Raw genomic sequence first — 15936 nt, forward strand, 5'->3', positions numbered from 1 at the left:
CCTCTATGAGATGGAACTCTTCCCAGTTCCCATCTCCAGCTCCTGGAAGTGAGTCCCTTGACCCATTCGCCAGAGCTCACTGACAGTCTCTGCCTGTGTGGACTATGATTTCTCTTTCTCTTTAAGCACGGGTTGCCAGTTCTTAACTTGGGACTCCCCTTTCTTTCTTCAATGATCTCCTGGCAGGGGAAACTCGAACCACCAAAAGACCATGTGCTTGCACTTTTATCTCCACCAAACTCCTCCCAACATGTCACTCATCATGTTTTTGCACCACCTTGCTATATTTTATTTCTTAACCCGTCCCCTTGGGCTGGGCTTACTCCCCATCCAGGGACCTCCTGGATACTTTCCCTAGTGACCTTCTACCAGGGCTCTATCCTCTCAGTAACCCCAAACAATGGGATGGAGGGTTACACTGCGATAGTGAGTTACCATAAATTAGTGACTCTCATGGTAAATTAAGATGCAGTAAAATGTGATATTTTACTGCAACTTAAAAACTACTTAGAGTGTGGTTTGTTGTTTTGTTGTTGTAGTTTAGAAGATGATATTGGTTCTAACTTTATTTAAGCTAACTGCCCTACCTAATACCAATGGACAAATAAGTAGTAAAGGAGCTTTGACTACTAGGGTTCTGCATAGGAATAAGTTTGGTTTATTTCGTTTTTCTCAGCAATCACCCATTAAGTTAGTTTTTGAATACTGAATCATTTATTTAATTTGTTTTCATTCAAATTCAAAGGGACAAACAGTTTTGCATTTTAACAATGGGATTTTCCATCCAGTTTTAAAGAAACATGTTTAAAAGGTGATGGAAAGCATCTGCCGCAGATGCAACAACACTACTAAACATTGAAACTGGCATGGAGATCCCATGGCACCAAAAGAGGAGAAAGGGAACAAATAGTGGAGGAGTGGCCTAGTGGTTAGGGTGGTGGACTTTGGTCCTGAGGAACTGAGTTTGATTCCCACTTCAGGCACAGGTGGCTCCTTGTGACTCTGGGCAAGTCACTTAATCCTCCATTGCCCAATGTAAGCCGCATTGAGCCTGCCATGAGTGGGAAAGCGCGGGGTACAAATGTAACAAAAAAAAAAAAATAGTAACATGAAGACTCCAAGTCATTGCATAAATGTCAAAGTAGCACAAACAATGGAGTGAAAACCCCAAGGCATTCAGAGAGGGGTGAAGCAGCACCAGGATTGGCAAAACGATCTTAATGTACCAAGAGGAGAGATAAAAAGGGTGATTTTCAATATAACGTCCAAATAGTGAAATAAACATTTATCGGAAAATGTTTAAATTGAAGTCCATAATGGAAGGAAAGATTAAATGTTTTCTGATATTTGAAAACACACATACAAAAAAAATGTTTTGAAAGAGGATGTAATGAAAACATCCTAGACAGTCGGAGATAAATGTTTCCGCAAACTGAAAATACTCTATGCAAAATGTGCAACAGTGGTACTAGTCTCTGCATTCAAATAACATCCGCAGCAATGGCAGGATATTCTTTCCATGTGCAAAACATGCATATATACCTCTGCACATGGAGGAACATTCCTCAGAGTGCACAGTGATGTCACTGCGCAGGGAGCTCAATTTCTCTGTTGAGCAGATAGCGCTCCTGATTCTTTTATGTCTCAGGCACAAGAGACAAATTATGAAGCACCACCACTTGGCCCCACACAATGTCTCCACGAGGGCATGGAGATCAATAAGAAGCAGCCTAGACCCCTCCGAAGGGACACCACCTTGTAAGTGGTGGAGGGGCTGCCGTGTTTCAATGACTCAGAGGGCTATGCTGAAGGGTTACCCATATCAGACAGGCCTCTGAGGAGAAACCAGACAAAGAGTGTCCCAAATTAGGGAGAGGGGAAAGATGGTGACCTGAAGCTCGTACACTCAACGGCCCAGCTGTCCTCTGAATTTCAGTTTTTGTTCACTTGAAATTTCCTCTCTGCATTGCAGTTGCCTTAACAGAGGAAGGGGACAATGGGGGGGTCAGCCGCCGATGACCAGAGTTTTGTCCCCTGTGCAGCAAGTGTGGGACCGCTGTGTGACGAGCTGCCCATAGATGACTGGGTTGATGAGTCCTTTGATTAGCGCCGACGAAGGAGCGTTGATGCTCTTGGACCTGGAAACAACTTCATCGCTCAAAAATCATTTAACCACCATGCCCAAAGGAGTGGAGGAGTGAGTCAGGAGTGTATGCTGAAACGGAAGTCGTTTACAGCTGAACCCGTGTCGGCGGTGCTACTCCTAAACCCTTAAGAGTTATCAGCTTGGAGTTTTTGGCTCCCATGGAGGTTGCATTGAATGTCATCTGGAGGGTGCTCCAGGACCTGACGGTGGTAGAGAATGACTTTGCTTCAGATATAGTCTTGTTAATGAGCCACATGGATAATCTAATCGAATCCTTTGAGAATATACAGCAAATGAAGTTCTACTGAAGTAGGAAACGGTTAAGATTTGAAAATGATAAAAGACCAGAAAAATTTGAACAAAATGAATATTGTTACAGATGATTAATATCAAGATTGTTGTTTTCCCAGAGTTCCGGGTATGACCCCTAATGTTTTTTTTCCTCTGAAATGATTCCTCTTAATATATTAATTCAAAAGGAGTGAAGCCTGTGAAACTGGGATTACTTTAATCAGCGGGAATTGGATTGGAGATTCAAGGGTTTGTATTGTTAAACAATTTCTGGTTTTAAAAGGGAAGAAAAATGAAATCAGGTGTATTACTTTCACTAATATTGGACAATAAGTATGTTTCCAATGAAATTGATGGACTATGCACCGTTATGGTCTTGAAGAAACCAACCAGATGATCAATGTGGAATAATGATTTAGATATAATAATAACTGGGGATAATCGGGTTAATACCACGTTTTCTTTGTTTGCTGTTGTTTAAATTGATCTCCTTGTCTTGTTTCACTCTCCCTATTTATTTTGTGGTCTAAGAAAGAGAAAGATTGTATAAAATCCATTTATCTTGTTGAGATTGTTTTCTTCTAATATTGTTTTAATTTAATGTACAATCATCTCTGTTTTACTGTTTTGCAAGTGATCCTTGTAAAATGAAAAAAATATAAATAAATGATTAAAAAAAAAAGAAGCAGCCTAGAAAGGTGAGTGTGAAGCATTTTCCCCCAGAATCACAGCACTACTCATGTGCAAGCACCACACATAGGCAGGGTCACAAGCACTGAGATCCCTTTGTTGTTGCAGTACATGTTATTTCTTTTTCATAAGAAAGAAAGAAAGAAAAAACATAGCTGAAATCAGAATGTACAGAATATCCAATGACAACTAATTATGGGGCTCCCCTTCACTAACCATACAGTGCTAAAATGAGGGGCTGCTTGTATCTGGATCCCCTACCCCCTTCCCTGCATCCTGGCCCATGCCCTCCTACTGATGGGAACATTGGCAACAGCTCACTAAAGTACATTGAGACACCCAAAGGCGCATCTGCTTTACCCTATTGCCCATCTCCTCCTCCCAGCAACAGTGCACATGCTCCACAGAAAGGCCACCATTCCATCCCCTGTCCCCATGTTCACCTCAGCTCACACAGCACCAATGCCTGTGTATTGCAAACCCACCCCCTCAGCCCCCTCCCCAATCTACCTGTTGTCATCTGTCACAGATGTCACATATGTCACAGTGACATATGTAATGCCAAGAATGGCCATCACCTGAACCCTGCCTCTACCAACTTGTCCATTGCAGGTGCTTTGGAATACACCAGGATCTTGAGTTGCTCCAGCGCCGGTACAGGCATATCTGGTGTGAAGACATTGCCCGAATCTAGCATAATCAGGAGTGCCTCAGGGCCTGACATAATTACCACAGACACAGCGCTCCTATAACAGCTCTATCCCCAATCAAGGCCTGAGTATGCAGCTACCTTTGTTACAGTGTGCCCACCCCTATATCTACTAGAGATGACACGGAAAGGAAGAGGGGAGGGGGGAGCCCTTTGATCATCATTCTTTAGTGACCAATACAAAACAAAAGTGCCCAGCGTGTCACACACATTTACCTATCCCATTGTAGATGCTATGGCAGGAGAAATAAAAGAGTAACCTCAAACACCCACAGTGGGAATCAAACCCACATTTCCTGCAATCACAGCACACAACCATAACCCCTATACCAAATACAATCTGACAAAGAAGCATTCAAGGAGGGACAGTTCACTGACCACAGAGGGCTATCACAGCATTAGTGGCCCCCAAATGGATGGTCTGTCATGCCCCCTAATCCAGACTCATTGGAAATACCACTGTCTGCTCCAAAGGTTGGTAGGATGCTCTGTGAGACATCCTTCCACACTCAAGCTAGGGGCCCCTGAAAACTCCACATTATTGTGGGCACACAACCCCCACTATGGAAACTCCTACCTATGTGTACACTTCCCTTCCTCCTCCCCCTGAGCACCCCCAAACTATGGGCATGAGTCATGGGGTGATGTGCAGCCATTGCCATCAGTGAGGGCCTTAAAAGAGCTAGCATCAATACCCCACAGATAGATGCCCCTAAACCTAGGTTTCCCACCTTGACATCTGGAATCTGCTCTTCTCCTGGGGTCCCTGACAAAAACAGTAACAATAGCCCCATCTGAGCAACAGCATAGTACCATACTACCTTCAAGCCAGTGCCTGCTCACCCAGGGCCCTCCAGCAGGCCCAGAACATATCCTGTGTGCCCATAGCCAGACCACCCTCTTAGGAGGACAAACACCTCTGTTGTTATTGCCTCTGGGGTTCCATGCTATGTCATCTCATTGGTGCCACACCTCAGATATGTCCCTCAGGTTACAACTGTCCCCATTTGTCCCTGTCCCTGACTCCCAATAGCCAGCTGAACCACTATGCAGGTCATGTAGGTTGTAATGATCTCAATTGCAAACCTTTTACACACACAAGGCACCCTCCAGCTGCTGAAGAGCCTGCCCAGGACCAGCCTGCCCTGCAAGCGGATGTCCTGGACCAGCCCACCCTGCAAGAGGCTGCCCAGGACCAACCCATGCTATAAGAGTCACCCAACAACCAGTCTGCCCCTGAGAGAGCATGGAAGGAGGTTGATATGGACCTTGGGTACCATAAGGTGCCACTCCCTCCAAACCCTGTGGAGACTGAGGAGAGGGAGGACCCTTGGAAGGACATGCCCCACTGAAGGGGGAATAATGGGCCCAGGAACATCTCCCTGCACCTACGCTGGATGGCATAGTAGCTGAGGGCTGCCAGAAAATGGCTGCTATCCCTGCTGGCAGGCCCACCCACCCAGACACCAGCTCCAGCTCCTGCAACAAGTCTCAGCCATGCACAGAGACTTGCTGCAGGAGCTGGCAACCCAATGTCAAATACTGGGACAGATTGTGACAGAGTTTAAAATGCTCCATCAGGAGTAGCACCAGCCTCAATAAGGGCAATAGACAATTATAAGTGTTTATATAGTTTTTAGTGTTTATTGGTTGCAAATACAATGTTTATAGTTTTTGGCATACAAAGGTCTGTGTCTCTTAAAATGTATTGATTTCATGATTACTTTATCACATTGTCATTATTGAACGCTTTTCACTACCCTTGATTTCAGCACCTGAAATGTATTGATTACCAATTTTATTCTAATTTACTGTGTACTCTATATACTCTTATTGGAACATTCTTCTGTATTTCTTATTCCGGAAATGGTGATCGCCACTATGGTATTTGTAAGCCACATTGAGCCTGCAAAGAGGTGGGACAATGTGGGAAATAAATGCAGAAAATAAATAAATAAATAAATAAAAGATATGCAAGGCTGACAGGTGCTGTGTTTGCAACACTACTTAGCAAGCCCTGGGAAAGGGAGACTGCAGAGACAGGAAGGGAGAATGACGACAGATGGGTAGAGAAGTATCCAAAACGCCCTCAGTGTCCATAATCAGAGCAGCTCCCCCTGAATATCAAGTGCTCAACCAGAGGGCTAATTGACAGAACATTTCAGTAGAAAAATAGGTTCTAATACACCTCAATTTCCACAATGTTCTAAATATTTTGCCTGTCAAGGCTGCTACTTGAAGTTCAAATGTTAAATGATTATCAGTTATAACTCCCAGAACTTTCAGTTTGGTCTCTAATTTATGAGTAATATTATCAGTCATAAAACTGTCATCCTAACAGATTGATAATCGCTGCTTACTATCAGAAATTGTGTTTTATCCCCATTTAGTTTAAATTTAAACACCGCAGCCCATAATTCCAATGTATCTAGCCCATATTTAATAACTGCCACTACAGAGTGGAGGAGTGACCTGGTGGTTAGCGTGGTGGACTTTGGTCCTGGGGAACTGGGTTTGAGTCCCACTGCAAGGACAGGCAGCTCCTTGTGACTCTGGGCAAGTCACTTAACCCTCCATTGCCCGCCACATAGAGCCTGCCATGAGTGGGAAAGCATGGGGTACAAATGTAACAAAATAAAATATTACTAATGTCTAAAGGAATACATATGGTGACATCATCAGCATAGATGAATGGGCAGAACCTCAGCACAGCCATTTTTTTTCCCAACAGAGCCAACATCTGCTATAGCAATTATTTCATCTTATACATGTTCAAATCCAGGTGGCCTTTCTTTGCATTTGCATTCTATGTTCTGGGGTTCATCCCTCCTTTTTTTGTTTGTTTAAGGAAAAAATACATTTAGGGCTTCTTTTACAAAGCTGCACTAGTGATTCCTCTGCTGCAAATGAGAGGAAGCCCATGCAATTCCTAGGGGATTCCTCTCATTTGCCGTGTGGAATCCCATAGGAATCACTAGCGTGTCTTTGCAAAAGAAGCCCTTAGACATGGACATTTATTTTTGTTACATTTGTACCCCACACTTTCCCACTCATGGCAGGCTCTATGTGGCGGGCAATGGAGGGTTAAGTGACTTGCCCAGAGTCACAAGGAGCTGCCTGTGCCTGAAGTGGGAATCACTCAGTTCCTCAGTTCCCCAGGACCAAAGTCCACCACCCTAACCTCCACTCCAACCTTTCCCCATCCCTGGAATTCTCCTTTCCTTTACAGCTGAAAATAAGCTATGCCGGTATATAATTGTCTTAAAATAAAAAAAGCTAGATTATTTTCAGTATGTAATTGCTTTGTAAGAAAACAACTAGTTTGTTTCATTGTATGATTCTGTTGAAGTAAAAGAAAAGAAAAAAAAAGCCGGGTTATTTTTGTGAGTAATTGCCTAAAAAGAAAGGGTTCATTGCTTTGAAAAGGTGTGAATAAAATGTGTTACTGAATTAAACAGGTGTTAACTAGTTTTCTCTGAACAAGCAGAATTGAGTCAAACACACAAGTAGGTGATGTCATGGAAAAGCATCAGGACAGAACAGCTAGGAAGGCAAGAGCTAAGAACTATAACAGTCAAGCATGCATAGCTACTACCCACAGAAATCATCTCAGTCTCTTTTTGCTTTACTTTCTCTGCAAAATGGAAAAGCTACATAAATTATAACTAAAATGCCCCCCCACCCCCCCCCCCCCCACATACATTTACAATTGCTTGGGGAGAAGAATAATAGTTTAATAGTGAACAAGAGTTGATATGCCACCTTTCTCTTATAATCAAAGTGGTTTACAAAAAAAAAAAAAGCAAGGAAGAGGGACGTCATAAAATAATAGGAATGCTCACACAACAAGATCAATCATTCACCATTAATTTTCTAAAAGATTTACAAATAGCAACATATTATACATATGTGTGTATATTTTAAAAATTTTCAGGACAATTCTATAAATTGGCATCTCAGTGTAGGCACCCTAATGTCATGTATTTACACAATTATATAATGGCATCTTGGTGCCAAGATTTCATTATAGAATATTAAGGTAAGTCTGCATTAGTATGCTCATGTCTAAATGCTCCCTCTTATGACGTCAAAAGGCAAGTGTAAGTTGGTGCACCTAACTGCATCAACTGACATGCGTTAAGAAAAATTATGTGTTACCTCATAATTTTCTTTCCTTTAGTCACAGCAGACAAATCTAGAGACTTGTGGGTTATGACCATCTACCACTAGGTGGCGATAGAGAGTACCAAACTGAATTCTGCCATATAGGATGCTATGCTCCTTAGTCAATCAGTATTTCTCATAACAAAGCAGAAGGAATAATAAGGCAAACATTTCTCCCTCCTCACAGAAATGAGGCATGAACCTGTCAACTAGCAGAACTATGCACAGACAACCACAGCAAGAAACTTAGTAGACAAACAGACTGAACTGGATAGTGTCAACCTCGTGAAAGGGTGGGACTCTGGATTCATCTGCTATGACTAAAGGAAAGAAAATTATCAAGTAAGACATAATTTTTCCTTCCTTGTCATCAGCAGCAATGAATTCAGAGATTTGTGGAATGTAGCAAAACAGCCCATAAGTAGGGTGGGAACCAGACACAGCCCCTGAAAGAACTATTGCTCTGAAGGATGCCTTAGACCTAGCCAGACCCATCAACCAGACAAGGTCTGGAAAACATGTCTCACACGGAACATGTAGGGGACAGTCAAAGAAGATAATGATAAGGTGCGCCCGGAAGTCATACACCCAAGCAATAGGCGCCTGACTCCAGCGAGCTAAGGCCACGGCCTCTCACAGCAGCTTGCGGTACTACACAGAGTACCATAAGTGGCCATAAGAGTTTGTGCAGTCATTTAAAAGTGGAGCCACATGGAGAGAGATCGAAGGGAGACAGGTAGTCCCAGAGGGGGGCATCAGGGGGGATTGGGGGAGGGGAGGGGCTTGGGGGAAAGGGTAGAGGGAGGGTGGCTCTTTTGGGGAGGAAGGAAAGGGCTTGAAGCATCATGACCTGGGGGAAAAGGGGTGGGAGGGAGGGAGGGAGGGAGGGAGGTTATTTGAGAGGCCAGGAGGGGGATTGAGAGGAGTTTACAAAGTAGATATAGTCATGCGGGTGCCGGCCTGATATTCAGTGCCAGCACTTGCATAACCCTGCGCTCCTCCCAAGTGCTGCCTCTGACCTGCCCATTTTTTGGTCAGGCTGTCTGTGGGGATATTCAATGGTGCTCTTCGGTTAAGTGCTGCTGAATATTCCCACTTAGGCTTCAGGAAGCGATTTAAGTGGGCAACAAGAGACTTTTGCCCACTTAAATCACTTTGAAAATCAGCTGGAAAATGTTCTGCTGCTGAGTGGAGAACAATAACTTCCAGTACCTACCTTGGTTGAGGTCTTTCAAAGAATGATTCAAACCTCCACAGTTTTACTTCATTAATTTGTAATGTACAGTATTAAACAATTTACAAACTTCTGGATTAAAAACAAAAATCTTATAGCATTTAAATGATGCATAAAACTCTGTTCACAGTTTCTGTAGAACATCTTTGTGAAGGCGATGTGAATCCTTGTGGAGATGATGCATTTTGCAATCGAACAAAATCCCCTGTTTGTGAATGCAAGCCAGGTTTTCAGAGAAATAACAAAAACAAGCAGTGTGAAGGTAAGTTTACAAAGCTTTTTGATTTGAAAACCTGTCAAAATAACGATGTAGTATACTCAAAGAAGCTACATTGTTCTTGTTAAGTAAGGGATTTTTGGGGCCTGGTAAGTGTGAACATCATTTAGAATCAGGCCTTTACAATGCCAATATTAGATCTCCAAGCATGGAGAAGGATTCATTAGATTAAAATAAATTTAACACTGCAAAACTTTGTCCCATTTAACAATGAGATGCACTTCTCTTGATATAAGGACCCTTTTACAAAGCTGTGGCAAAAAGTGGCCTTAGTGCGGGTATTTCCTGCACACTAAGGCCACTTTTTGCTGCAGCCAGAAAATGGCTGATTTTCTGAATTAATGGTCATGTGCTAATGTTATCACAAAACCTGGAAATAACTATTTTACATTCCGTACAGAATCTATAACCACAAAGAATATATAAGCATAGATCGATATATCCTTTAAATATTAAATAAATTTTATAAATGTGATGAATGTGTGATTTATTTTTTTGATCTGAGCACATTTATCACATGTATATAATTTATTTAATATTTAAAGGATATAGATCTGTGCTAATATATTCTTTGAGATATGCGCTAATGTTGACATTAGTGCATAGGCATTAACAAAAATTAGCGTATGAGCCCTTATCACCACCACCTTAATGCAGTATGGGCTCACACACTAATCCTGCACTAATCAGTTAGTGCAAGGCAATGCGGCTGCACTGATTAGCACAGTCGTGCTCATTCTCCACCCCCAGACATGCCCCCATGGCCAAAAAATAAAAATTTTTAGTGTGTGGGTAGTGTGCACACATATGCACTTTACCGCTGGATGCCTCAGCATGCCCCATGGTATCTCATGAAAGACTCCAGAGGAAACTGGAGAGTCATGGGAAAGGAGGTAGTGTTCTATTGTGGATTAAAAACTGGTTAAAAGATAGAAAACAGAGAGTAGGGTTAAATGGTCAGTATTCTCAATGGAGAGGGGTAGTTAGTGGGGTTCCCCAGGGCTCTGTGCTAGGACCACTGCTTTTTAACATATTTATAAATGACCTAGAGATGGGAGTAACTAGTGAGGTAATTATATTTGCTGATGACACAAAGTTATTCAAAGTCATTAAATCGCGGGAGGATTGTAAAAAATTACAAGCGGACCTTACGAGACTGGGAGACTGGGGGTATAAATGGCAGATGACGTTTAATGTGAGCAAGTGCAAAGTGATGCATGTGGGAAAGAGGAACCCGAATTATAGCTATGTCATGCAAGGTTCCACATTAGGAGTCATGGACCAAGAAAGGGATCTAGGTGTCGTCATTGATGATACATTGAAACCTTCTGCTCAGTGTGCTGTTGCGGCTAAGAAAGCAAATAGAATGTTAGGTATTATTAGGGAAGGAATGGAAAACAAAAATGTGGATGTTATAATGCCTTTGTATCGCTCCATGGTGCGACCGCACCTCGAATATTGTGTACAATTTTGGTCGCTGCGTCTCAAAAAAGATATAGTGGAATTAGAAAAGGTGTAGAGAAGGGCGACAAAAATGATAAAGGGGATGGGACGACTTCCCTATGAGGAAAGGCTAAAGCGGCTAGGGCTCTTCAGCTTGGAGAAAAGTTGGTTGAGGGGAGATATGATAGAGGTCTATAAAATAATGAGTGGAGTTGAACGGGTAAATGTGAGGCGTCTGTTCACGCTTTCCAAAAATACTAGGACTAAGGGGCATGCGATGAAGCTACAATATAGTAAATTTAAAACGAATCAGAGAAAAATTTTCTTCACTCAATGTGTAATTAAACTCTGGAATTTGTTGCCAGAGAAAGTGGTAAATGCAGATAGCTTAGCCGAGTTTTAAAAAGGTTTGGACGGCTTCCTAAATAGACCACTATTAAATGGACTTGGGGAAATCCACTATTTCTGGGTTAAGCAGTATAAAATGTTTTGTACATTTTTGGGATCTTGCCGGGTATTTGTGACCTGGATTGGCTACTGTTGGAAACAGGATGCTGGGCTCGATGGACCTTTGGTCTTTCCCAGTATGGCAATACTTATGTACTTACGTACCCACCATTTTATGTTTAAATTTGTTTATTAATTTTCATTATATATAAAGATATCATCTTTGATAAGATATACCAATATAAGTCATTTTTCATTTATCAAAGGAAATTATATAAAGAAGCAAAGTTACAATATTATATTAGTTTGACAGTCCACAAACATTATGAGTGATTCAAGATGGTTAGAAAACCAATGGAAGTTGGAAAATTAAGAATGATACATCTTAAAAATTAAACAGGAGGTAACCCTTTAATAAGAGAACCTTTTCTTAAAGGAACTTAACCCTTATTGCCTTGTGCATTAAGGAAAGTACGTAATTGTTCCGGGTCAAAAAAAATATATCTTTTATCATTCAAAGTCAATAAACACTTGCAAGGAAATCTCAATTGAAAGCTAGCCTTAATAGCCAAAGAATCTTGTTTCATCTCTAGAAATGTATTTCTTCTTTATTGCGTCCAACGCGAAATATCTGGAAATATTGAGACCTTGCTACCTTTAAATTCTGGATGAATATTTTTAAAGTAAAGCCTCAGCAAAGCTTCTTTGTCTTGTAAAAATACAAATGAAGCAATTAGAGTAGCTCTAGACTCAATATTTTCTTTCGTCTGTTCCAAAAAATCTGTTAAGTAATTCAGATGTTTTTTCTTGGTTAATAGAAACATTTTGTTGTAATTTTGGCATTACTTTCAAGTAATATATTCTCTGCAAAGGTGGGAGGGATTGGTCTGAATACTTATAAACCTCTTTCAAAAAATTTACAAACATGTCTCTTGGAGATGTAAATTGATCTTTTGGAAAGTTTAACAAACGTAAATTAAAATTTCTTGAATAATTCTCTAAGTTTTCTATCTTTCGATTTAGTATCATCCGGTCTCCAGAGATTTGTGCTTGCTGCTCTAGTATCTTAGTAGTTTCTGTCTCAAGTTTAGTCTGTTTCAAAGAAATACCTTCCATCTTCTCTTTCAAATTTCTTATTTGAGAAGCATTATTTAAAGATACTGAAATAAAGGCATTACAAACGTTGTGCAAAGACTCTAAAGCTGTCCATATAGACTCCAACAACACCTCTTTAGGCTTAACTAACGGATGAATCACCACAGCACAAAGAAAAGATTCTTGTAGATTTACATCTTGATTCAAATCTTCCGTGATGTCCCCAGTTGCCATTTCTGGTAATCGTTGGACTCCCACCGCCTGCTCTGATGGTATTTCGTATGCCGCTCCTTCCGATGGAGTTCGCCACCCCTTCGAGTTTCCTCCTTCAGGCCTCGGCACAGCAACTCCGTCAGACTGCGGAGGTGGCGGGGTCAAAGGTCCTAGCAGGCTGAGCAAAAGATCGTTCTCCTGGACGGGGCTCTTCCCAGACCCGTCAACGGATGTGCCCGAAATTGGGGTCGATACCAAAAATGAGGATATTGGCGGTTGTCTGGGTAAGGAGGGAATTTGCTTCGGTAGGGGTGGTCCCTTTGGCTTACCCTTCCTTTTTGGCATTGTTAATAAGAAATATGTTACTTTGTAAGAGTTTTCTATAAGCAACCGCCATCCACATCCTGCTTCGTCGCCATCTTGGATGTCATCACGTACCCACCATTTTAAGCTGCAGTAAGCATGTGCTACTGTTACTGCAGCTTGGTAAAAGGGCCCCATAGTCATTCCAGACCAAAGCCGCGCGGCAGTGTTGACACAGCTGATTCACTTTTAATGCACTGTGTTGGCGTTACTGCACCGGCAGCGGCTTTATAAAATGGGGGGGGGGGGCGGTTTGTTAGGAATATTAAAGGGATTTCTGTTTTAAAAGCTGAATAACCTGAGAGATGTACTGTTACATTAACATATATATCCCTTGTATGTGTGTGAGAATTTGCTTGAAGTAAAAAATGAATGTCAAGTTGCGGGGTCCTTTTCCCACCCCTTTACATGGTTGTGGCTGCTGCCAATCACATAAATGCCATGCTTCCATAAACTTACCCCTAAAATGACTCACTCTGTAGAAGATGACATTTCACTTCTGATCAAAAGTGTGTTAGGACAAGAAGTTTATTGTTCTGCTCCCATTGTTAATAAGGAGACTCACATATCTAATCCCGCAGAGCCTGCATTAGAAACTAAAAATGCCCCTGAGATTGATAAGGTTAATTAACATAGTGGTATGTTGTTTTCTAGATATCAATGAATGTTTGGTGCAAGGCATCTGCTCTCATCATTGCACTAATTTGAAGGGATCATACAAATGTACCTGTGATAGAAATTACATTGAAATAAATACTCAATGCATAGCGAAAGGTAAGTTTAAAGTGAAAAAAATCATGTTAAAATAAAAATGTGGTTTTTATTCGAACTGTATTAACTGATTTGTTTTGAATTTTATATGTATCCTGTATTTTAACTTGTTTTCGCTTTGGTGCTTGAGAGTGAGGGGTTAGTTACTAATAGCTTTAGTGTGTGTTATCTGCTGCAGGATCCATTTTATTCCTACGGACACCATGGTTCTTACCAAGCATTACATTTTAGTAAATGACTTCTAACATACGACTTAGAATTTACACACAGCACATTTTAGAATACAACTTGACAGGTCTGCGCATAAATTCTAATTAATGCCAATTAGTGTCAATAATTGCTTGTTAATTATCAATTATAAGTGCTGCTTATTTATTTATTTATTTGTTACATTTGTACCCCACATTTTCCCACCTATTTGCAGGCTCAATGTGGCTTACATAATACCGTAAAGGCGTTCACCAGTCGGTAGATAACACATATAGGTTATAGTGGTGGAATGAGGTAGGTGTGTGTCAAGCACCTTGAAGGTCGAAAGGGGATGAAGATTGTATATTGTCCATTACGATCATTGGTTGTGCTGTGTTGTTGGGTATTGGGAGTTATGTTGGGGCGATTGGTTTTCTGTGATTTTCTGAAGTTTAGATGGTTGTGGATTGTTTTTACAGCTTTTGGGAGCCCATTCCATAGATGTGCACTTACGTAGGAGAAGCTGGATGTGTGAGTTGTTTTGTATTTAAGTCCTTTACAATTTAGGTAATGTAAGTTTAGGTATGAATGTGATGATCCACTTCTATTTCTGGCTGGTAGATCTATGAGGTCTATCATGTATCCTGGGACTACACCGTAGATAATTTTGTGGACAAAGATACAGATTTTGAAGATGATACATTCTTTGGGAGCCAGTGCAGATTTTCTTGGAGGGGTTTAGCACTTTTGAAGCGTGATTTACCAAATATCAGCCTGGCAGCTGTGTTTTGGGTGGTCTGGAGTTTTTTTGCAAGTTGTTCTTTACATCCCGAATAGATAGCATTGCAGTAATCTGCATGGCTTAGGACCATTGATTGTATTAGGTTTTGAAAGGTTTCCTTTTTGCATAGAAAGGTTTTATTCATTTAAGTTTCCACATTGAGTAGAACATTTTCTTTTTTACGGAGTTTACTTGGTTCTCAAGAGTAAGGGTGCGGTCGATTGTGATGCCGAGTAATTTTAGGCTGTCTGAGGTAGGGAGGGTGTGTTCTAGGGTGTTTATGGTGGTGGGTTTGTACTTGTTATGTTGAGATGAGAGGATGAGGCAGTGTTGGCTTGTTAATTAATTAGGTTATGCACATTGTTATGCAATATGCTTTGATTTCCACGTGAAATCTCATCACGATATACAGAATCTAGGGGTTTATGCCTCAAAGGCTGTAGTTGTAGCAGTACCCTAGGGTCACAAAATTCTGGATGACCTCATGTGGACCCATCTGGTCCAGCAACTCAACTGCTACAGCAGGCTCTGTGGTTAGTCCCTTTAGCCTGAAAACAGGCAGTTAATTTTCCTAACTGGAAAAAAAAATTTAGAAGACCATAGGTCTCTCTCCAATTTCAGTCTCTTTTTAACCCTTCCTTCTGTTACCAACATAAGAATAGCCATAATGGATCATACCAATGGTCCATTTAGTCCAGTATCCTGTTTCCAACAGTGGCCAATCCAGGTCACAAGTGCCTGGCAGAAACCCAATTAGTAGCAACTTTCTATGATACCAATTTACGGGGCAAACAGTGGCTTTCCCATGTCCATCTCAATAATAATCCATGGATTTTTCCTCCAGAAAATTGTCCAAACCTTTTTTAAACCCGGATACTCTAACCGCTGTTACAACATCCTCCGGCAGTGAGTTCCAGAGCTTCACTATTTCTTGAGTGAAAAAAGTATTTCCTCCTGTTTGTTTTAAATGTATTTCCATGTAATTTCATTGAGTGTCCCCTGGTACATAAGTACATAAGTAATGCCATACTGGGAAAAGACCAAGGGTCCATCGAGCCCAGCATCCTGTCCACGACAGCGGCCAATCCAGGCCAAGGGCACCTGGCAAGCTTCCCAAACGTAC

The 15936-nt window shown here is 41.4% G+C and overlaps 1 protein-coding gene across 1 annotated transcript in view; it reads left to right on the plus strand.

Annotated features, from left to right (window-relative positions):
* The window catches only part of LRP1B (LDL receptor related protein 1B), a 1639960-nt gene that overhangs the window by 1413675 nt on the left and 210349 nt on the right, over window positions 1–15936 (plus strand). Inside the window, 2 exon segments of the mRNA XM_030210865.1 lie at window positions 9365–9496; window positions 13727–13846. Coding sequence (XP_030066725.1) covers window positions 9365–9496; window positions 13727–13846 — 252 coding nt within the window.

The sequence above is a fragment of the Microcaecilia unicolor genome, chromosome 7 (assembly GCF_901765095.1).
Source record: "Microcaecilia unicolor chromosome 7, aMicUni1.1, whole genome shotgun sequence".
Classification (NCBI taxonomy): Eukaryota; Metazoa; Chordata; class Amphibia; order Gymnophiona; family Siphonopidae; genus Microcaecilia; species Microcaecilia unicolor.